The sequence below is a fragment of the Sorghum bicolor genome, chromosome 9 (assembly GCF_000003195.3).
Source record: "Sorghum bicolor cultivar BTx623 chromosome 9, Sorghum_bicolor_NCBIv3, whole genome shotgun sequence".
NCBI classification, from domain to species: Eukaryota; Viridiplantae; Streptophyta; class Magnoliopsida; order Poales; family Poaceae; genus Sorghum; species Sorghum bicolor.
Genome location: NC_012878.2, coordinates 7,495,308 through 7,519,563, shown reverse-complemented (window position 1 = coordinate 7,519,563; position 24,256 = coordinate 7,495,308). Strand labels below are relative to the sequence as shown.

Sequence of the window (24,256 nt, the reverse complement as noted above, 5' to 3'; positions counted from 1 at the left end):
AAGATTCGATGTGACAGGAAATTCGAAAAATTTTACAAAATTTTTTAGGAACTAAACAAGGCCCAAGATATTGCGTGCCTGAGCTCCAGCACAGCTAAGAATCGAAAGTCCAAACCCTAAATAATAGCACATGTGACTTGCACCAAGTTGCATGTACCTACGCTTAGGGATGAAAACGGATCAGATACGGGTAGGGATGAAAACGGATCAGATACGGACAGATATCACGATATCATATTTGTTTTCATATTTTTAGTCGAATTCAGATTCGAATATGGATAATATCAATCATGTCGGATAAGACATGATTGAATGTCGACATCATAAATATACGATTTAAGTATTCGGATACGGATACGGTATCGAATGTTGAATATTCAGACTCGGATACAGACATATCTAAATGCCTCTAAATAAATTCAATCTCAAATACGATCAGAAAATATCCGTATCCCTGCCTGCACTCTCGAGTACAGTATATCCCAAAGAAAAAAGAAGTTAGAGCAGCTCGGAAGTAATAAAGATGGAATCAGCAGGGAAATGGAAGTTTGTTACTTTGCTGCGTGGTTTCCCATGATTATGCATGTACCAGTACATAGACTAAACAACACGTAAACATAGGTGCAGTGGAATTAGCGGGTATCAGAATTTATACTACTAGATTACAAGTCCACACTGTCAAAAGCCAAGACCATAGTGTTTTTTATTTATTACGTGCTGCATTCTCACATCACAAAGCGAAGCCACAAAATTGAAGCATGGCCTAGGTTCCTAAGTAGTACAACTAGTAGCATTTTTACGCAAGCTTACAAATTAAATAAAAAGCACTTCCTGCAAGCAAAAGGCTGCAGCTCTTTACATGTTTACTTGTAATGAAAATCCTATACAATATTCCGATTGGGCATCAAATCTTGATAGATAGATAGATGTCACACGCTCGGTGTTGACCAGAGAATAATTTAGCTGGAAGATTTGATGGAGGACGTCCTGCAAATGAGTACACTAGAATAGTTAGTTTGATCTATACCAAATTTCCTCAAGGTTAAAAGAGAGATTGTACGCAAGACATAAGGATCTTCAAACCTGTTTATCTTATCAGAGGAATCAGCATCTTTCAACAGCATGTCAATGGTGTCCTTGCCACAATTCCCTGATTCTATTGCCAGTTGCAATCCCTGAAATGTAAATTAGCACCCAATTGTAACAACTTGCAGGCTAGTTAAATGGCATCTTTGCTGTTAACTTTCATCAATGTAAATAACCGAATATGAGGAGAGGTTCCAAAGATATTTGAAGCAAGCATTTTTCAATGCCACCAATATTATATGGTAGTAGCTTTGCTACTTATAGGAAGGAGTGCAAATCAATGTAAAGGCTGCTGCTTCATAAAATAGGTTTTAACTAACCTGTATGAACCTTTGATCTGCAAAACGCTTTGTAGTCACTTTGGGGCCTTCCTGTACAGTTCAAAAAATAAAGTCAAGTGAAATGAACAGACAACATAAAAATCTGCAGGGAAGCAAAAAGAAAACCGCAAAACAGCAGAGCTTAGAGCAGTAGATGACAGAAAAAAAAAGGAATGGAGTAAGAAAGTGGGGCTGGCCCAGCACACCAGGCAGCCCATCCCTCCCGCTTCACTCCATCACTGCTATGCACCCTCAGATCGACAGCCGCCGACACCCCCATCCATATCAAGCGACTGGCGAGCAGGAGATGGCAGAAATAAAGCCAGTAGAAGCAAAATTCTAGCAGGAGATGGCAGAGTTGGCAAGCAGCAGAATCAAGGGAGAGATGGTGATCAGCAATATTAAACACAAAAGGAATATGCAAATCTAGGGGGGTCATGGCCCTTTCGGCCTGAACTAAGCTCCAACAGTGCCTGTGGAGACACTATACCTCCCCGATGCTGAAGCGACACTTTAATAATCATGCCATAGATGTACAAAGGAAATACTACCTAGCTACATGATAACACACTGCAATTACCATTGCACAGAAAATATCTCAGAATATCAACTCAAGTGCAAAAGTGAAGGACAACAAAAGTCATAAGTGGAAATGCTCATACCAGGCGATCCGGAAGCTTCCCACCATTTTGCTCAATGAATTGGCAGAGGTACATCACACCAGCACATGAAAAGTCCTGTTGATAACAAGTATTCAGCAAAAACAAGAAAGATCACTAAGGAACCATATATTAAATGATGAGGATGCATCTTGTGCACTATGTGCACCAGATCCACTGCAATGGCTTATGAAAGCATGCATGGACCATTTGGAAACTCCCCAATAGAAAAGCATGGACCATGTGCATGTATTACAGTAATATATTAACACATGCTAAATCATAGCATCAATCCGCCTAACCTCAAAGGCTCAAACACATTATGTTTTTTTTAATTTAACGTACTTATAGTAATATATTTACACATGCTAAATCGTACCATCAATCTGCCTACCCACAAACACATTATGTTTTTTTTTAGAATGACATTTTGTTAACTTCATTTCAGCAAAACCAAAATGAACATTTGAAATAACAATAGAATCTTTTCTAAGTGAACGCTCACCTGTTTAGCTTCCATCGAATCAATTTTCCCATCCTGCAGGAGTATTAAGGGAATTGTGTAAATAATTTTGTGACAATAATTATATACAGTGACCTTCAAATAAAGTATACACTTACCAGACCCCAAACCAAATCTTTGATGTTCTTAATTTCTGAACCAATATTCTCAAGCTTCAGACGTGCATCAGTAACCTGAACAGGTAAGTAGATATTTCAAAACCATATGAACAATGCACTTTTCAATTGATGCCAATAGGTCGGTTCAGTATGAAACAGCTAGAAGTAAACAGAACTGTCTCAAATGGTATGTTTATGTAGATGCTAGTACAGATTAAAACTATTGAATTCATGAACTTTCACAAAGTGAAAGCATGTTGATGCAATATGCAGATCCATATGAAGGTGTGTTATATTAAGGGAAAAGGTACATCATCTCTTATTTGTCCAGATAGAGCCTTTTGCTGATCCAATTTATCATCCAACTTTTCAATGCGCTGTGTCAAATGCCTTTTAGCAGCCTGTATAAATAAGATCAAGGATTAAGTATTTGAGAGTACATAGTTTGTATAACAAACTACTAAAAGAGAGCAACATGGCATTCAGACCATATGGCAGAAATACACAATGAACAACTTGCAAGATAAATTCAAGAACATAGATTTCAATGACGTGATCAAATATCAGTTCAAACACATGGTATTATGGTAACAGATTTCTGGTGCAAATGGCCAAAGAAGAAAAAAAAAACTAGCCAGGGCAAAGTTTACACAATTCTTACTCTGGTTTCCAAAGAAAAGGGTCTCACACTCTCACTTCTAACAAATATTTAAACTAAGTACATTCATCTGTTGGCTTCAACAGCTTACCTTTTGTTATAAATATAATAACCTAATCAGTTAGATTAACTAAGCATAAGAATTTTATGCTAGAGACACAAGTACTGGACTACTGGTCTATTTCGATCATTCAAAATATTATTAAACTCAAAATTCTACCGTAGTAGTATCAAATCAGGGAACGACAAACTAGCAGTATGGAGTTGGAAGCATAGTTCCTGTGATAAACTAGAAACAAATAAGTACTTACAGCAAGAGAACTTTGGACTTGCTCCAAATGTTTAGTCATGCTTGAAACCGCATTTGCCATGTTGCGCTTGGTGACATACATTAGGTCAGCAAATGAGATCCCCTGGGCATGAATAGTAAAAATGAATTGTTTATTAAGAAATTTTATGCGCTTCTGGATATTAGATGATAGAAGACCAACTCAAGAATAACAAGTACAAGTTAATACCTTTAATATATAAAACCTAAAAATTCAGTAAATCATATCAGCCTTTTCAGAATAGTAAGAACCATACTTAAACTAGATTAAGTTCTTTGAAAAGCTAATAGATTAAATTTATCACAACAAAATGATCAGAATGTAGGAGAAAGCAGTTAGATCCTACAATTTCGGCAGTTTAATTGTCAAATAAATTGCTAACAATCAAGAAAACATAGAAGCTGTGATAAAAGGGAGAAAACATACTTTCCACCACATATAACCATAACCCAGTGCTCCTACAGTTGCTGCAGGTACTATCAGGCCTGATACTCCTAAAAAGAGATTAAATCAATGTTATGGTGTACATGGTGCATCACCAAGCATACATGCTAATATGCTTAAAACAAAATAATTATAGCATCAATCTATTCTTAGTCAAAATATTAATACTCTGGGATTGCCAGTTTCAGTCCCATATATCCAAATTCAAGACAAGCAAGACAAACCTGATTGTCCGGAACCTCCATTGTTGAGAACAGTTATCGGACGTGATGAAGCAAGTTGCCTGATCTCCATGGCTAGGCTACGCACCTATACGGAATGCAGTTTCCATTTAACATGAGAAATGAAGATGACGACTAAAGATAATGAACAATGACAAAAGAAATAAAAAAATGACAATTGTAGCTGTTCAGGGAGTATATTTATAGTTAGATATATAATAATATTGAAGTCTGAAGACCACATGTAGAATACTGAAACTGCATATAACTGTAAGGAGTTGATCAACCTCATTAATCAGTATCATACACTGGTATCTTAGTGGATTATAGCCACATCATGTCAGGGCCTGTCCTGCACTGCACTGAGGCTTGTGAACAGTATCCACATAGCAATAGGAATGGGTCAACACCAAGGATTGAGAATGCTTCATCAATATTATCAAGCAAGTAATATATTTCTCGTAAGTCCTCAACAGTTGGATTCTTTTTCCCAGTGTTCAAAAAGGCGCTATTCCGCAGCCGCCTAGGTGCGAGTAGGTGCTAGGCAGAGGGGGACAGCAGGCCCCGGGGGGGGGGGGGGGGGGTGTCTCAGCGGCACTGGGCAGCAATTCCACGGCGCTAAGGCAGACGAGGAAGCAGCCAGACGTGTGGTGGGACGATTTTTGGTGGGCGAAAGCCCGCGCGCAGGCGAAGCTGCACCGCAGGAAAAGAAAGCTGATGCGCTGGAAGGATAAAGTTTGCAGGCTGCAAGTCACAGAGAGCTCCTCGCCGCACCGCCGCCCAATTTCATCTCAATGCTCCTGCCCAGGTGCTGCTCCTTGATCTGTTCCCGTCGCCCACTGGACACCATCCCTGACATCGAGTTGCAGTTCCTCCCCGCCCAGCTGCGGTGGCCTCTTCCTCCATCTGTGTTGCGTGGCACAGTGAGCCATAACACAAGGCCGGACCTCCTCGTTGCCGGTCGTCGTGACCTCAAGCGTCAAGGCAAGATCCTCTGTTCTCCACTCCTGCCCACCGCTTTCCCCTGCTCCTCCATATGAATTTCATAGGCATATTATTAAATCCTTCTATGCCTTAGTGTAGACTGCTCTGTAGGTACTTGGTATGTAGTTGTGTTGCATCTACAGACTACGTACATCTTTGTGGATATAATATGGCTTTGAAATCTACAACCATGATTCATTGATTGTATTGTATATAATATTAATATGCCTCTGCAATATGTCTGTTGGTGTGGTGTTGCACCTACAGACTACATCAAGGCATGAAGATCAACTTTAATTTATCCAGATACACATATTTGGTATAATTTGGCATTTGGCATAAACACCTAGATAACGCTTAGGCACGCCTAGGTTCTAGGCAGTAGGTCACCGCCCAGCGCTTTTTCTAACCTTGCTTTTTCCCAGGGGCCCAGCCAATGCTTAGATATTTGAGATCGTATCAATCCGACAGTTTAGTTACTTAAGAGTGATCTTATATATACTAGGGATTTTAGGCCCCAGGCACCAAGCAAGAAAATAGTATATCCAAGTCAACCCAGTCTACATTCTAATCCCTCTTCTAGACTACTACCTCCTTATAGGTCTCTGCCCAGCCCTATGTTGTGTAGTGTATACCCCTACTTCACAATGTTCTGAGAATCAATGCAAAACTAATTACAAGTGTTTGCATTGCATCAGAACATAGGAAACTAAACAACAATATTAATATCAGAAAAGCTATGTTAGCTAAGTTCCAACTATACAAAATAGGCAAAATATGTACCTTTAAAATGTTATTTTGAATTGAGCTTACATCAGGATATTATACCTCATTACCTCCAGCAAAATACAACAACAAAGCCTTTTAATTCTTGGCAAGCTGGGTTACGCAACAATTCTGAACATAACGCTGGGCTATAACTAACCTAACCCTTCCTCTCACCTTGGAGTCAAAAAAATTGCAGAAGAGAGAATTCACTGAATTAACGAAATGTGGAAGCAACAGTCCCAAGATTATAGCGGCACTGTACTCTACTGGGACCCTTGACGAGTAGAGATATAAGGATTTGTTTCTATGGTCATGGTACTTGTTCGAGACAAGCATGTACTTGCAAAAGAACAATGTTAGAACTTAGAAGAGAAGTACACAAGTGCAGTGGTAGATTGATATAGAACTGTGGGATTTCTTTTGATATTAGACAATAAATTAACGAGGACAAAGAACTTGGCTAACATTATATACATGATCAAAAGCCAGCACCAAATAGGAACAACCACTAGAATAACACAAAGCAGTCTCAGCATAGCAAAGTGCGTAGCCAGTTTTTGATCTAGCATAGTTGTTCTATCCTGATATTTTTGCTCTCCTTTTAAAGAAGAGGATACTTCTAAGGATAATAACATTGCCACTGGACCATCGGAACACAGCATCAACAGCAAAACAATCAACATGAGCATAACGTCAAATCACATACACCAATCCACAAGCATGATGTATTCTATACTTTTGAAATTGAAATTGAGTGCTGAAAGAAGCCAGTACACTGAACAAATGGAAATATGGAAACATTACTCTATGTCCATGCTGAACCTGAATTATTCTTAGGCAGTAGTAGGCACTAAGGCATTTGCACAGCAAACTAGTCATGTGAAGAGCAGGACAGGGACATCACACGCACCTGCGAGGTAAGCGCCTCCTTGAGATCGGCTTCCCCGTCTCCCCCTCCACCGTCCTTCCCCTTGTTCCCCTTGTCTAGTATCTCCTGCAAGCCCACACGCCATGGATCATCAGAACCAGAGCATGAGCATCTGGATCTCCACACTCCCTCACTGGTAAGGGGCCGCGGGATCACAGGCCGCCATCAAGGCGCAGGAGCGCGGCACGCGGCCAGGATACGCGACGCACCTGGAGCTCGCCGAGGATCTCGGCGAGGCGGCCGTTGCGGAGGACGACGGAGCCGGCGACGCCGGCGCCGACGAGGACCACGACCCGGGTGAGGCCCATGCCCGCCTGTACCAGCGCCATGGCTGCGCGCCGGCCGCGTAAAAGGTAGGTAGCGACGGAGGAAACCCTAGCTCAAGCTCGAGGCCCGTCGAGGTGCGGCCGTGGAAGGTGTTGTTGAGCTGGTGGCGGGCAACGGGAGGAGGTAGAGAGAGAAAGAAAAGGGTAGGGTGGGGGTGGGGCCTAGATGGCGGCGGGACAAAAGTCGGTCGGCACGCCACGCGCGTGACCGCGGCACGCCTGCGCTACGCGAGTCTGCGGAGGGTAATGTTTACTTCCAATTTTTTTTTTTCAAGTTGGATATTATAGTATTTTTGTTTGTATTTGATAAATATTACTCCCTCCATCCCAATTTATAAGTCATTCCAAGAATCTTGGAGAGTCAAAACATCTCAATTTGACCAACGTTATAGAAAAAATTAGAAAGATTTATGACATCAAATAGATATTACTATGAAAATATAACTAATGAAAAACCTAATGATACTTAGTTGGTATCATAAATGTTATTATGTTATCATATAAATTTGGTCAAACTTTAAATGCTTTGACTTTCCAAGATTCTTGGAATGACTTATAATTTGGGATGGAGGGAGTAATATCTAATTATAGACTAACTAAACTCAAAAGATTCATCTCATAAATTACAGACAAACTGTGTAATTAGTTATTATTTTTATCTATATTTAATGCTTCATATATGTACCATAAAATTCGATATGACGAGAAATCTAAAAATTTTTTTGCAAAAATTTTTTGAATTAAACAAGGCCTGCTTCTCAACGGAGCCTGGCCTGTCCCAACCATGCAGGCCCGTCGTGCCCAAGCTCCTTGCCTGTCTAGCCTGGTTTGTGAGGGAAGTCGTTTTGAGATGAGGACCGGTGTTGGTCCTTTTTGTCACTGTAAATAACCTTTTTAAGTTAAAAAATTGAATTTCTTTTACGATTAGCTACTTTCTCCATTTTAAATTATACATATATGTGTGTGTATGTACACATAACACATACTTACATGTATAACATAAGCTATGTGTCTAGAAAAGTCAAAACGACTTATAATTTTAAACAGAGCGGGTACAATGCTTACTATTTGGAGACTTCTCAGCCACATCTTGGTCTTCAACATCATGGGCGATACAATGCTTGAGCTAGGCTATTGCCTACTTCGAGAGGTCATCACCATGCTCCCATACCAAGGGTCATGTGCTCCATGTCGTTCGCCACCACGCACTCCAATGCCACCAGTGTAGAGAGAGGGCGTATGACGGTGGCACAAAGGTAGAGTGTGTGGAGGAGACCGACAATAGTGCAAAGGAGAAAACTGGCAGCGACGACGTAGAGGAGCACAAGGAAGATGAGCACGCTGAGAACCGAGCTCCGTGACATTGTAGAGGAGCATTGCACGAAGGATTGAGCTCGACTGTGACGCAAACATTAGGGAGACCAGTGCCACATGGAGGAGCTTGCTGTCGAGGAGGAGGAGCACAAAGAGGAAGAATTAACACCATGATGAGGAAAAGTTTGAGACAAACCGTGATGATGAAAAGTCCCTTATATGTTGTATTTGAGAATCTCTGCATGGTGGCGGCAATAAACTCAATAGCAGTGTGTTTGGGGACAGGAATTTGCTTTTTCTCCCAAGAATCAAACACATAAGCTACCCCAAATAGGGCCTTCCTATAGTATCTGCTTTATTGGGACAATTTTTTATAAGGGTTTCTCCATCGCTTCACCGTAGTGTATTGGCTCATCCTTCAGCTTTGTAGTGAACATCCATGTCGAAGGTATCAGTAGCAGGTAGTTAGAGAGGCTTGTAGAGGATGATATAGCTTCCTCTGACAAAAGTGGTAGACATTAAATGGAGAACGTGTTGTAGCGAGGAACCCCTCCCTCCTTGGGGACCACGTTCATTCCCATATTATTTTTATTGATCCCCTCATGAAACATTGCATTGATGTATTAGGCTAGGCCTAAGAATCTGACGACTTTACAACCTATGTCGGGAGTTTTGGGAATCAAAGTCACGTTATGTAGCGTGTTGCTTTTGCCTCAAGCATATGTGCATATTACCCTGCATTTGTGGAGCCCTAGAAGCCTCTCTCACTGTCAACTAAGGATGTAAACAGAAAAGATACGGACACATATGGATAAGAGTATGCATAGCTAAATTAAACCTTAGACTCAAATTCAGATATAGATATTTTGGATAAGATATGAATGGATATCTTCAATATCAGACCATTTAAACGTCGTGTAAACGCTACATAGTCGTATATTGTTTCTGTTTAATAATCTGTTTAGTCTATTTATTGGATGTTTAACCCATTTAATAGACTATTTAATGGGGATGGGGTTCTCAATCTTCCATCAGATTCAAGATAAACAATGATTTAGTCGGAGAGAGAGACGCCAATCCAGCTTTGATCACAAAGACCCGAACCCTGCAACCTTAGCACCATATCTCCTCAAGTTATCGATTGGCGCTACACGGTCGACCTCACCAAGAAGGCTAATCCTGGCCTGCAAATCGAAGAACACAAGCAAGAACAAGAAAGAATGCAACGGAATTTATGGATGAACGATTAATCTCACAAACCGATGACGGCGAAACTGTTGTAAATAGAATAATCTAAGCAAAACTCAAACCCTAACGAGAGCGGTGGCTAGTGATTATAAGGTGTTATGGTCATCACTCCCCTTGGACGTGTTCCCTTAATAGGCTCAATGACGATAGACGGCCTAACAGACCAAAAACGATGCACCTTGTAGATTCTGGAGGATGACTTATTTTGACGATTTCTGTTGACTCCGGATGAATTTTGATGTGAAACTAAAGCCATTAGTTATCTTATCAAATTATCTTTCCATCCATATGTGGACCATTGAAAAAGAGTCTGGATGTACCCTGGGCGTCTGTTTTACTGCAGACTGCTTCTAGATTTCGAGGTGGACTCGAACTTGATTTAGGCCTCTACCTTGGTGATTCAAACCATATAAGCTTTAGGCCTCCTTCTCTATTTAGATACTCTTTCTGATCCACTTGGCCTCCATGTGATTGCCTAAGCATGGTCATATGTATGGCGGTCGTGTTCTCATCATCCTCCCCTTCTTGACGAAAAGCCATCCTCAGCGTCGATGTTGCTTGAAGTTGATCTTGCACATTACAAAAACAAATGAGGTTGCCAAAATAATGGTAATAGACAATGTTGGAAGAAAGAATAGGACCACATGTTTTAATTTTCAGCATGTCTTCTCCTCGATAAAAAGGCACAAGATATTTGTCAATACTATCCTACAAAAGATTAGTACTAACAAGAAACATGCTCTCCCTTCTTTAGATTCCACTTGTGATTGTAAAGCAACACTAGAAGAATAAGGCATGACAATATTATTGATTTTATAGTCCTCTACTTGATCACAATTTTGCATAGGGAAAGGAGAATTCAGATTTGTACAAATGTAAACTCATTGTACCATATATTGTCCTTTGTTGTTATATTTGCCAAAAACATGATATGTATGTCTATACAACCATGGCAAATCAGTATATGCATAAAGTTTCTCCTCCAAATAATTAAGATTGCAAAGAACATCAAATTCAATGTAACCCAAAGTATTTAAAGAAAACATCAATTTCAACTCATCAACATCACTATCGTTATGAATAACATGTCTATTTTCAGCACAAGTGTTCAATTCCAACACACATAAAGTATGGTTATTCTTTAATGGTTGCATGGGCATAACATAATTATCATCATGCAAGTCAGCTTTGTCACTAAGAACAACAAGCAAATCATCACGTGATAAAGGTAAATCAAGTGAAGGTTCCACTAATATTTGCTCTATCATGGCATGGTTGGTGGAAAAATTCAGCACATCAAGAGAACTCTCAACTTCTATAAGTTTAGCATCATGGGCATTACCTTTCTTATTTTTGAGAGGAGTAATATGTGACGGTTCTAAATGTTTACATGAGGTTGGAAGCACCTCATTTTGTATCACGTAATCCTCACTCTTTTGTATATTATCCTGCAAAAGGTTAGAGATAGTAGGAGGAATAGCAAGGGACTGATCTAGTTGTTGGACCTCATCACTTGAATAAATTAAAAGAGATGGTTGAACAAAAGTTTCTCTCATAACAATTTTCATATCATTCCATATGTGAGGTTTATCCAAAGAACTTAAAAACTTCCACCAAGTTGATGCTAAATGTCGTAAAACACTAGATGCATTCTTAATCTTTCTCCGTTCACACATACGATATTATGAAAAGTATTATCTATTTTACTTTCCAACTCAATGACTCATCAACACCAATACCATCATAAGTAGATGGAGAAAAAAGAATAGAACGACCCACGAGAGGTGTAGCAACCATAGTTTTAAATCTCCCGCTATTGATGTCGCTATAACCCGCTATAGCCTTTTGAGGCAGGGTACCGCTATCTGTGCTCATGTACAATTTAGCCGCTATATCTTGCTATAGCTCGATTTAGCTTCGCTATTAACTGTTTTAGATATAAACTGCTAAACACCTTAGCCCGCTTTTTAAAACCTTGGTAGCAACAATCATGCGTGTCTCATGCATCATTGATGTCTCATATATGATGAGTGTTATAACCTACCATTGTAGACACGAAACACAGCAACAAACAGTGAAGATTATCATAAATAATTCAACTACACAGGTGGAGTGGTGCCTCTCGAGATCACAACAAAGAAAACACCTTATCAAGTGCTTACAAGGTTCTTACTATCAAGGCAAGGATACCTAGAAGGCGTAGTCCAAGATTGCAAGGGTCTTTTTCTGTACCGATCTGAAGTATATGTGAAGCTTAGAAGGCATACAAAAGAATAAATATATATATGTGGTACACAAGTCCGTTACAGATAGTATATTAAATAAATGTCCAGAGCACTTGTCCTAGTTGCTGACCTATACGTGTTTCTAGCACCAGTTGTGATAAATAAAGGAGTGAAATAAGTATGAATAGAAACAAGTATGAAAGGTAGCAATAGAAATATGGACAGGGCAAAAGGCACCACAACTATTGAGCGTTCCTTGTGTGCTCCTTTTTCGATCTCTTCACTTTTTACTATATTTTTTCTTTTCTTTTTTGTCCAATTTTTTTCTTGCTTTTGCTCTTTGATTTTTTTCTTTAGCAAGAAGCACACAAGGGCAAACCACAAAATATTTAGCCTAATTGGATAAAAGATGTGGCCTATAGAAAATCAGGATTGTGCTCTAAAAGTCATGCCAAAACTTGTGGGCTCGAAAACTTTCCTGATCAAATTTTGCAAATCTAATTTTTACGAACCCAGCTATGCTTCTCCGAAAACAGATCAAAAATTTTCTAGCGTTCTCCGTAGATATAAAATTTACTACGTTTCGAGTTTGGATGTAAAAGTCATGACAGTTTTAAGGAAACTTTTCAAATTAGGGTTTTAGGCCTTGTTTAGTTCCTACCAAAAACCAAAAACTTTTCAAGATTTCCCGTCACATCGAATCTTGCGGCACATGCATGAAGCACTAAATATAGACAAAAATAAAAACTAATTGCACAATTTATCTGTAAATCACGAGATAAATCTTTTAAGTCTAGTTAGTCCATGATTGAACAATAATTGCCAAATAAAAATAAAAGTGCTATAGTACCCCGAAATAAAAAAAAATCGGAACTAAACAAGGCCTTAGTGGACACAAGATGCAAACAGATGATGATACAGGATGGCGGCCGGTGGAGAGATTAACACAAAGTAGGAAAGAACACAATCTAAACCAACAATAAGACCTTGACCTAGAACACAAACTCAACACGGTGAACTCTGAAACCGAAATATTCAAGGCTATGGCGCATATGGTTGTAGGACAGAAAACAAATATGACGGTGGACTATGGGACGAAGCAAAATCAACTAAACTAGGGTAAATATAAACTTGACAGTACACCTGAGGCTCTGAATACCAAATAATGGGGACAGAGTTCCCGATCTTCCGTCAGGTTCAAGATAAACAACGATTTAGTCAGAGAGCGACACACCAATCCGCCTTCAGATCATAGAGACCCGAACCCTACAACCTTAGCAGCTAGCACTATGTCTCCTTAGGTTATCGACTGGCACTGCATGGTTGACTGAAAGGTCCTAATATGGCTAGAGGAGGGGTGAATAGCCTATTAAAAAATTCTACAAAAACACTAGAGCAAGAGGTTAGTAAATAACAAAGCGAAGCTTTTTGCTCTAGCTCTAAAAGGGGTGTTTGCAAGCCACCTACCCAACAATTCTAGTTGCTATGATCACTAGGCATACAAGAGCTATGTCTCTACTTACACTAGAGAGCTACCTAAAGTTTCTATACAAGTAAGTAAGCTACTCTAGATTACAAGAAAGTAAGAGAGAGATGGTTTGATCTTTATACCACCGCGTAGAGGGGACGAACCAATCAATAATATGAAGTCCAATCACCGGGAGAAATCCAAAGTACAATCACAATGGAGACACACGATTTTTCTCCCGAGATTCACATGCTTGCCGGCACGCTACGTCCCCGTTGTGTCGACCAACACTTGGTGGTTTGGTGGCTAAGAGGTGTAGCACGAACCTCGTCCTCACTAGGACACCACAAGAACCTACCCACAAGTGAGGTAACTCAATGACACGAGCAATCCACTAGAGTTACCTTTCGGCTCTCCGCCAGGGAAAGGTACAAGACCCCCTCACAATCACCGGGAGATGGCCACGAACAATCACCAACTCATGCCAATGCTCCTCTGCTGCTCTAAGCCATCTAGGTGGCGGCAACCACCAAGAGTAACAAGAAAACCGCAGCCAAATCGATCCCCAAGTGCCACTAGATGCAATCACTCAAGCAAATGCACTTGGAATCACTCCCAATCTCACAAAGATGTTTAATCTATGAAGGAGATGAGTGGGAGGTGTTTGCTTAGGCTCACAAGTATGTCAAGTATGCTGGAATACCAAGAGGGTGAGCCCTAAGCCGGCCAACAACTATTTATAGACCCCTCAAACAAATAGAGTCGTTGGCTCTTTCACTGGGCAAACTGCGGGGTCACCGGACGCTCTTAAAGGGGCACCGGACGCTGAACACCTGCGTCCGGTGCTCCAAAGTCAGCCGTGTGTCAGAGTCTAACGGTAACCTGCAGAGCACCGAACGCTGAGCAAGTTGGCACCGGACGCATCCGGTGCACACCGGTCTTAAACACAGAGAGGTCTGCAAAACGCGCAGGCCACCGGACTCACACCACCGGATGCTCCAAGCTGCGTCCGGTGCTCATCGAACTTAAACTCAGAGAGCTCTGCAAAACGCTCAGGTCACCGGACTCACACCACCGGACGCTCCACGCTGCGTCCAGTGCTCACCGGACTTAAACTCAGAGAGCTCTGCAAAACGGACCTCACACCGGACACGGACCACCGGACGCACAGGCCCGCGTCCGGTGCCTGTCGTCCAGTGCCTTACCCTAGCTGGGCCAGGCACTGTCTGCACCGGACGCTCAGACTCAGCGTCCGGTGCTCTAGAAGCCAGCGTCCGGTGAGCGAGAAACACTCCCGCGACTTCACCAAACTTCCCACCGGCACAATAGAAAATATGCACTTCATTTTCTCAAAAGCGCCGAACCCATCCTCTCTCTACCCTTCAAACTTCAACTCCCTTCTCAAAGTGTGCCAACACAACAATGTGTAAACCAACAAGTGCACGTGTATTAGCATTTTCACAATCATTTTCTTCGAAGGAGTTAAGTTAGCTCACTAGGTTCTAAATGCATGCACATGAACAATGACACCTAGTGGCACTTGATAACCGCTTAGCCAAAGAATTCCCATTTTTATATTACGGCTATCTATCCTAAATGTGATCACACCCTCTATGGTGTCTTGATCACCAAAACCAAAACCCTAAGCAATACCTTTGCCTTGATCTCCATAGGGTTTTGTTTTTCTCTTTCTTCTTTTCCAAGTTGAGCACTTGATCATCTTGTGGTCATCACCATCATCACAATGATCATCTATTGCTCCATCACTTGGCATGCACCAACCTCATTAAGTCTACACATACCACTACAAGAATTCTGGGCTTCTGTGACAATTAGATTATGACGATAACAGCCTGTTTCCTGTCATAGTTTGCCTGCAGTGACAAAGTGTATGTCGTCACAGAAGGTGGGTCACTAAACAGCTTCTATGACCACCAAATAGCTTTGTCATTGATACAGTGACGATAGTCCTCCTGTCATTGATGCAATGACGAGACTAAATCGTCATAACAAATTAAACAGAATAATACATGTATGATGACATGGCAAGTGATGTGGCAAATGTTATGACATGGTAATTCACATTCAGCCTGTGCTTTTTTATTTTTTATTTTCATGACTATCAGCCCAATTGGCCCAATTTTTTAGCCCAGCTATAAACAATTAATTTGGCGGACAATTTTTTCTGGCCTAGCCAATTTCTTCGGCCCGCATATTGCAACCCATAAATTTTTCTCAGCCCACACAATTTAGCCCATATATTTTGTTTCAACACAATTCAGCTCATACATTTTTTTAACATCTCATTTACAGCCAGATTGTGAAACAAGAATTCATCCATTATAACTCATTTATGTTCATCAATCACAATCAAATAGGAAACTAGAATTCATGCATTACAACCTATTTACATGCATTGGCTGATGATACTGAAGCTATATTACTATAACTAAAAATGAATGGTGCTTCTGTTGTTGTTGCTATTGACCTGCAGAAAACACAAACAAATTAAAGGGTAAGTTTGAGACCTTATAGTGTAATGTGGGGGGTGTTCTTGCCCCCAAAATAGCTTCAGATTCATTAAATTTGATAAAATATAGGAGGCACTTTCATTAGTTGAGCAATATAGCAGTAATAACCAACTTTAGATAGTCCAGCAAGAGCACCCCCCATATTACACTATATTGCTCAACTAATAAAAGTGCCTCCTATATTTTATCAAATTTAATGAATCTGAAGCTATTTTGGGGGCAAGAACACCCTCCATATTACACTATAAGGTCTCAAACTTACCCTTTAATTTGTTTGTGTTTTCTGCAGGTCAATAGCAGCAACAACAGAAGCACCATTCATTTTTAGTTATAGTAATATAGCTTCAGTATCATCAGCCAATGCATGTAAATAGGTTGTAATGCATGAATTCTAGTTTCCTATTTGATTGTGATTGATGAACATAAATGAGTTATAATGGATGAATTCTTGTTTCACAATCTGGCTGTAAATGAGATGTTAAAAAAATGTATGAGCTGAATTGTGTTGAAACAAAATATATGGGCTAAATTGTGTGGGCTGAGAAAAATTTATGGGTTGCAATATGCGGGCCGAAGAAATTGGCTAGGCCAGAAAAAATTGTCCGCCAAATTAATTGTTTATAGCTGGGCTAAAAAATTGGGCCAATTGGGCTGATAGTCACGAAAATAAAAAAATAAAAAAGCACAGGCTGAATGTGAATTACCATGTCATAACATTTGCCACATCACTTGCCATGTCATCATACATGTATTATTCTGTTTAATTTGTTATGACGATTTAGTCTCGTCATTGCATCAATGACAGGAGGACTATCGTCACTGTATCAATGACAAAGCTATTTGGTGGTCATAGAAGCTGTTTAGTGACCCACCTTCTGTGACGACATACACTTTGTCACTGCAGGCAAACTATGACAGGAAACAGGCTGTTATCGTCATAATCTAATTGTCACAAAAGCCCAGAAAAAACCATCCAACTTCTTGTAGTTAATTTCTACACGAACATGGTGTTGTTGTGGCTCAATGACGTGGAAGCCTAGTCTAGGGCCGTCTTAGTCTAGCTATTGTTTAGGTCAGTCTCAATGCATAGTTTCATAACACAGTTACCAAGACTATAAACTAGGTAACCGAGCCACATGAGTTTTATGGAGATGAAACTCCTCTCTCATCTAATGAAACTACTTCATTTAATGACCCTGTCAAGTCAGCAATTTTGCTTATGTGGTACCCTATTTAATACGCATGACACTCTCATGAAACATGTATTGAGACTAACCTTAGTGCAGTGACATGGTAATGGCTGGACATGTCAAACCCCTTGGAGGCAACGCCCATGTTCTAGTCCGTCAACGGCAATACAAGCTCGCCAACTCTAATTGATGACGATAATGCCTAGGACCCGGAAGTGGCTCATGGTGTGAAAACTTGTTCAGGAGGTTTGCACCATCTAGGACACCTACGTTGGCGGCCGAAATGGAGGGAGGAAAGAGATCTTCTACCGCCCCCCCTTCCCCTCTTCGAATTGATCAGATGGTTATTCTAATAGCTGTGGTGTCCCACATTGTTAGCTCTTTTATGGTCAATGATGGACATCAAATCATCTCCAGCGCTACTACTTGCAGCACAATGGCCTTACGTATTCTCTATGGTTAGCAAATGAAAATGATCGATCTCTAGATTGGTATTGTGGGGATGTTTGGGACTGCTTTGCTCTATGTTTTTTAGCCTTGTTCTATCTTTTAACCAAACGATTTTAGCTTCATGGACTCTGTTTGAGGAAAAAATATGAAGTTGTGATAGCACCTAAAAGAGTGCTCCACACACTTCATGTTTTTATAGACCTGCTCCACAGTAGAGTTTATGGAGCAGAGTTTATGGATCAATTCCAAACAAACCTGAGGGAAGTATGGATCCACTTGTCCTGTTGTATTCAATTCTGTTATGCCCCATTCCGTTATGTCAAATCCAAATGACTAGAGGATTGGTGGCTGAATGCCCAAATAGATAGGAACGGTTTTGATTCTCTGTCATCTTGGCAACATGTTCTCGTTGGAAGTAACAGAATGCTCATGTTAAACGGCATGCCAACCTTACCAACAATAGTATCTAACCTGAGTACCTGAATTGATTCAGAGGTTGCAAGGGTGGTTAGGCAGCTAGAAGGTTCTAATGGTTTTAGCATATATTGGTGCTAGGCATGTTCTTTATTTTAGCCACTCCAGGTTGACGTTGTATTCTTAACCTAAATACGTGCTCACAAAAACACACTTTGGTTGCAACCATTAACGTGCTGATGTGCATATAGAGCACACATAAGATCCATCTTTAAAATCATAGTAAATTTTATGGAACTAATATACTATATATTGGCATGTATTAGAGAACTACAGCTATTTTGACATTGGGTACCACATAACTAAAACTATACTATTCTCATAGTATCAATCAAGTATCAAAAGAGTTGTATTTTCATGGTACCAAATGGGAAAATAATTGTACTTCTATGATACATGTCAAAATAGTTATAATTTTGTAGTTTTTATGCCAAAATAGTTGTACTTCTCTGAAATTTGGCTGCATTTTTTCCTATCCCGCGGGATTTGCTTAACTGTTGACCAACCCTCCCCCTCACTGAACAGAGCATCAAGAGAGGGGAATTCTTGGGCAAGCCAGCAGAAAATTTCTAAACCTAATGTCAAAGGACGCCATTCAGCTTCGACTTTAGGGTATTCTAGTCAATAAATATTAATAGTGACACAAGCTAAGATAGATTGGATGCATGATTCAAAAGCTAAGGTAAAAATTCCCGCCCATTCTGATAACTCAACAATCCAGCCCTGCAGCTAACTGTCGAAATGACTGAACCTTCATTCCGATCCAGCACCAGAGCCCTGCTGAGCGGCTGCACCACGGTAAGCTGCAGACTCTTCTGCATAGCGTTGCTTGTCGACTTGGGACTGCTCCACATATGGCTGCCTCTCCTCAGCTACAAAATTTGAAAGGTGGAAATGGTTAGAATGGATGCTCTCCACGTATGTCTTGGTTGTTTTTGTAAAAAAAATGATCACCAACAGGAAGAATCTATGTAGAAAACATTGGAGTTTTAAATAGTATGTGTCATAGAGCTGGACTGGTAACCTGTCATCTTTTGCCACCTTTCTCCGAGCTTCTTTGCAATCTCTGTGGTAGCCAGTTCAGGATTGCTGCTCTTGATATTCTGCAATGGGGAAGTGTCTGTTAATTTTTTGACATGTACGCCTATTGTTTGTTTCATTTGCAAAATCCTAAGCTAAATGCCTCATCAAGATAATAAAAACGTGCTCTTCATTGCAACCTAGTGTGTTTTGCATACAGTAGAGTTGAAAAAATAGCAGAGATATAACCAAATGGAAAGTGAAGTTCTAGGACCCCTTGTGTTCTGAAAGAAACATAAATCAGGGGCTGGATAAATGAGAGGTTGAAAGTTTCTCCAACTAATTACAGGGGCGAAGCCAGTGACAAAATAACCCTGGTGCATAGCTCAAATGACATATATAATTGTCTTAAATTATATGGTAAATTTGAAGCTGTTTAGTGGTAAAACATTTTTTTTACCCTGGTGCCTTGGCACTCAGCAAGCTGAACCTGGCGTCGCCCCTGACTAATTATATTCAGTTTTCTCAATATTGCGGCCTTCTGAAATTTAGGGTTATAAGTAACTTACAGCTCGCTCAGCCTTTGAGAAGTACATGAATGGGGCTATAGCTCTCTTAGGGGCATTGGGATCTTTCTTCTTCTTTGGCCTCTTTTTTTGAGAACCTTCATCAGGCCCACTCTTCTGCTTCTTCTTCACAGGCGGCTTTGAGCTACTAGCTTCCTTTGAGCTACTAGCTTCCTTCTTGGAAGGTTTCTGGAAGATGTCTGTTAGCACAGTGCATCCAATAGGCTATAGCTATTCTGGTGCATTCTGGAACCATTGCTATGTTGTGTATACTACAAGAGAAAATTTAGTTACCTCCTTGTCTCCTCCACTCATACTAGCATCAGAGCCATCCGCATCAGAATCATCCGTTGGAGATCCACTATCGTCCTTGTCTGCCACAAAATCTTCATCCTAATTTGAAGAGAGATTACACAAAAATGTACATCCAATTGACAGAAGGTAACCTTATACTGAGTTGTTGACCAAGGGAGGCAATACCTCTTCATCGCTTTCATCATTACCAGCCTGATTTTTTATCCGCTCCAGATGTGGATCAACAGAATCATCATCCGTGCTCTGAAGAACAGCAGTAACACCACTAGTTCTACCTTGGCCATCTCCAAGATTCAGAATTTTCAAATGCTTACCACTTGAAAATTTATAAAGGAACAATGATATCAGATTCATAAAACCATGTTGGCTACAATGATATAAATCAACAAAAGCATATAAAACCTGATGAAGTTGAAGAGGTTATGGTATTCATTCCTTTGGATGTTTCTGAAGAGATGTTCTTGATCATTTGTGAGCTTAACCAAAAGGTCGAAGTAATGAGATGATATGCTTGCACCTCCAGCACCATGACGCTCAAACTCAACATACTCAATCTACAGGAAGTAACAGTGAACCATGGGACAAAATAATTAAATGCAAAACTTTTATATTTCTTTAATAAAACATACCTCATCATGAGGAATTAGTGTTGGGGGCTTTGGCAGAAAGAAGAAGCCCTTTTCGAGTGGATAAAGCAAACCATCTTCAGCTTTAAGTGATGATTTGACTGCATATCCATCTTGGCAACTGCGGAATGTACTTGGCCTTGTCACTTTAGCACCAGATAAGCCACGAAGGACCTTGGAGAATACCTCATGTATTAGACCCTACAAATAAATCAATAACCCAACAATTGAAGATGTAAGTAGAAGGGATGATCAACATATTAAGACCCTGTAATGCAGTACGGTCTACATAACGGTTTATTCAATTACATAACTTTGCCAAATAGAAGCTAACGACCACCCTACTTGCAACGAGAACTGTACAGCTAAGAAGCTTAAACAAAGTCATTAAATCAAAAATAATGCATGTAACTATGTAAATAAAATCCTAAGAAATATGCAAACATACAACATAGATCATAAATGAGTAAATATATCACCCTGTAAGAGCTCTCAAGCCTATCCTTGTACTTCTCAGCCAAAACCTCACCACTTAATGCCAGTTCCCTTTCAACCACTGCCTCTGTCTCAAACTGTTCACACAGTAAGGAAATTAATTCTTTTGGATGAAGATTTTATCCAATTAGGTGAAATTGAAGTGTGATACGGCACCTGAATAACAATGTGAGGATATAAAGTTTGCCCTTTCCGAATTGGTGGATCAAGTGTGATAACCACAAAGGTATGTGGATTGTGTGACTGCATAGGTGAAAAAGCAAGGACAGAATCATATGTTATTATGTACAATAAAAAGAACTCAGCATGTATGTAAAATAAATACAACCTTTGGTAAAACAAATAGGCGAAGAATACTACTATATTGGATTTTGAAATCATTAGCTTGTCCTTGGAGTCGCAAGAATGACTGATGAAGCTCAACACTGTATCGACCCCTGAATAGAAAAGGAGAAGTTAGCTATTTAGCAAAACAACACATTCAACAACATATCATATTTTTTTTTATAAATAATATTCTACTACAGAGTTGTAGGATCCTCCCACCTTGGTGTAAGAATTGCAATTCCATCAAATGTAACAACAGCCATCTCTGATGAGCCACCACCATCAATTTCAACCGAGATAGCCTGCCATAACATCTAAAAAGGAGAAATTTAATCATTTCTGTGATGCATGGATGCGTCTTCTTTTCTTTTCCACACTGTTCTTATCAGTGATCTCACCTGAGCTGAAGTACGATGCTCATCTCCAACGAATTGCGTATTTGAAGTCGGAACATGGAAACTTAAATCCATCAAAGAATCTTTCTGCAATCAACGTGAAAGAAATGAGATGAACTCAGCAAACATGGACCATTAAAATTGTAGCTATTATTAACGGTTTCCAACTTAGCACAGCCAAATCCTTGAAAAATTTATGTAACACTAACCATGTTGAACCATTAAGTGAGACTGATAGAACATATATATGGCAGAAAAATCATTTGTTACATAGTGGAGAAACAGAGAAGAGACACTATGCAATATCAAATACTGTGGTGGTTTTGTTATCATTCCATGATATATGTATGTAAAAATAACTCATTTATTATTTTACATAAAAAACTGTGAGGTACCAAAGCCCAAAAGCACATAGCACCAACAAAATTTAACTACAGTAAACATGGATCAAGGGAAACACATTCAGGCAATTCACAGACCTCATTTGCCCCAGTAGTATCATCTACATGGAACTCTAGGACAACATCTGTTTTCCCTTGCATCTGAGTCTGTGCCACATCTGCTAGAGAGACTTCAAACGCTTCCTTTGAACCAACATTAAAGCAAAGCATACTCCCTAAAATGGAAAGGATAGGAAAAATAATCAAACCAAAACAGAGGAAACCAAGAGGCAGCGGATATAGAAATTTCGGCTAACCATTTATTTCTATTCCGCCCCAATTATGCCCAGTAACAGAAAGTTGCTTCTCTTCTGGTGTGATTCCAGTGCTCTTCTCTATGAAATTAGTCAGGCTACTAACATCCTGGAAAGTGAAGGAACAAAACTGGAGTTAGGACATGCAAAGATTTTAATTATCAGAGCGAGAAACATAGACACTGGCACATCTATCAGGTCTATTAGAAAGACTATAAACATTTGATATCTTATTTTTCAATATATCTCTTGAAGTTAGAAATGGAAATTATGTACAACTAATTTCCTTTTCAGATAAAAAAGAGAGAATATAACCTGTTCACGAAAGCCAAAAAATCTGTAACAGAGGCCCTCCTTTGTTCCAACGCTAAGCTGATAAGATTTAGGAATCCTCATCCAAGCCACAGAAGTGATATCACCTTTATCAACCTCAATGATCTTTCCTCCTCCTTGCTTCTTCCATGCCAAGCCTCCGGAGTAAAGTTTGAACTGCCCAGGGTTCTACAACACAAGCCATCCCATCACCACAAGAATTTCAACAATGGCAATAACAATCATAAATAAAATGCATGAATCGTGAATTTATTGGACTTTGAACTACATTCCTTCCTTTTGCATTGAAAAAATGAAGCTGACTGCAAGATGCACAATTCTAACAGCAAAAGATTGAAAAACAAGTTTCTACTGAAAAAGCTAGCATGACAGGAATATATAATAATAATGACCCTTAAAAAGCACACACATTCACACCAAAAGGAATGTGAAAATTTGAAAACTATAAATCTTGTGCTCCTTTTGGTGAACATTGGACTGAAGGAATGCAATTATATATATCGGAATAACTATACTATTTCTGAATAGACCGAAGAAAACTAGAATTTTCAGAGTTAAGATATAATGCTAAACTGCTTAGGCAACAACGCCTATTAATTGTTCCATTTAAGGAGACTGTTCGTTCCCACAAGTTCTGTTCTTACAAAATTTCTCAAGAAACCATGTTCCCCTATAATCTCAAATTTCCAAACATACCGATCCAATAAACCCTAACTTATGATGATCTTAAATAAACCCTAACTTGTGATCTCTAAGCAAATCAAACACTGCAAGCTGAGACACCAACCAACAAAATTCCAATTAAAAAGAGACCAACAAAATTTTCGAACCTGACCCGCGGATCAGAGGGACTATGGCCATTATATCCAAGCCAAACCCTAATGAAAGGATTCCTAAATCTCAATCTCAACCTCAACCTACTGAATATTAAGGGAGAAAATGAACAGAATCGACTCACGCCGCCGCCACGGCCGCCGAGTGAGATATTGTTGAAGTGGTGGCCGTCCGCCATATCTCGCTCGCTGATTGTCACGCGCACAGCGATCGCCGTCGAGAGAAAATCCCGACGTGGTCTCACTGCGCGTCGCCTCGCCCGGGTCTGCGCGCGTCGCCTCGGTGTGGCTCTATTTGATGCGGCTCCAATGCGGGGTTGCGATTGGCCATATGCATGAGGTGCGGGCGGCGCATGTGTATACTTTCTTGGATTTTATCTCTTCTGTTTCCCTTTTGACCATCTGCAT

At 40.0% G+C, this 24,256-nt stretch overlaps 2 protein-coding genes across 3 annotated transcripts; both read right to left on the bottom strand.

The window, feature by feature from the left end:
- Nucleotides 677-7,548, bottom strand: LOC110430323. 2 transcript variants are annotated; one of them, XM_021447863.1, is made up of 12 exons: nt 7,228-7,548; nt 7,001-7,084; nt 4,342-4,426; nt 4,100-4,167; nt 3,656-3,757; nt 2,998-3,087; nt 2,687-2,761; nt 2,571-2,603; nt 2,069-2,143; nt 1,407-1,457; nt 1,084-1,175; nt 677-987 (listed from the first exon to the last, which is right to left on the bottom strand). In XM_021447863.1, exons 1-12 carry the CDS (start codon nt 7,345-7,347, stop codon nt 960-962), a joined length of 903 nt encoding a protein of 300 aa, XP_021303538.1. In that variant the 5' UTR covers nt 7,348-7,548; the 3' UTR covers nt 677-959. The 2 variants fall into 2 exon arrangements, with proteins under 2 accessions (XP_021303538.1, XP_021303539.1); XM_021447864.1 differs by having other exon boundaries at nt 4,100-4,158; nt 7,228-7,454.
- On the bottom strand, nt 18,821-24,256 carry LOC8080975 (FACT complex subunit SSRP1-B). Its single transcript, XM_002439349.2, has 16 exons — nt 23,974-24,256; nt 22,998-23,183; nt 22,686-22,791; nt 22,468-22,604; nt 21,992-22,075; nt 21,813-21,907; nt 21,595-21,703; nt 21,423-21,509; nt 21,251-21,343; nt 20,775-20,972; nt 20,548-20,699; nt 20,311-20,461; nt 20,125-20,223; nt 19,834-20,019; nt 19,269-19,347; nt 18,821-19,116 (listed from the first exon to the last, which is right to left on the bottom strand). The coding sequence occupies exons 1-16, from the start codon at nt 24,025-24,027 to the stop codon at nt 18,998-19,000; spliced, it is 1,935 nt and encodes a 644-aa protein (XP_002439394.1). The 5' UTR covers nt 24,028-24,256; the 3' UTR covers nt 18,821-18,997.

Coding starts and splice junctions, on each gene's coding strand:
- LOC110430323 (XM_021447863.1), bottom strand. CDS start 7,347: ATGGCGCTGGTACAGGCGGGCATGGGCCTCACCCGGGTCGTGGTCCTC. Junction 2,144..2,570: donor ATTCGATGGAAGCTAAACAG/GTGAGCGTTCAC, acceptor TGTTATCAACAG/GACTTTTCATGTGCTGGTGT. Junction 1,176..1,406: donor CAGATCAAAGGTTCATACAG/GTTAGTTAAAAC, acceptor TTTACATTTCAG/GGATTGCAACTGGCAATAGA.
- LOC8080975 (XM_002439349.2), bottom strand. CDS start 24,027: ATGGCGGACGGCCACCACTTCAACAATATCTCACTCGGCGGCCGTGGC. Junction 21,704..21,812: donor ATTGCAATTCTTACACCAAG/GTGGGAGGATCC, acceptor TTTTCTATTCAG/GGGTCGATACAGTGTTGAGC. Junction 21,510..21,594: donor GCCTATTTGTTTTACCAAAG/GTTGTATTTATT, acceptor TCACCTATGCAG/TCACACAATCCACATACCTT.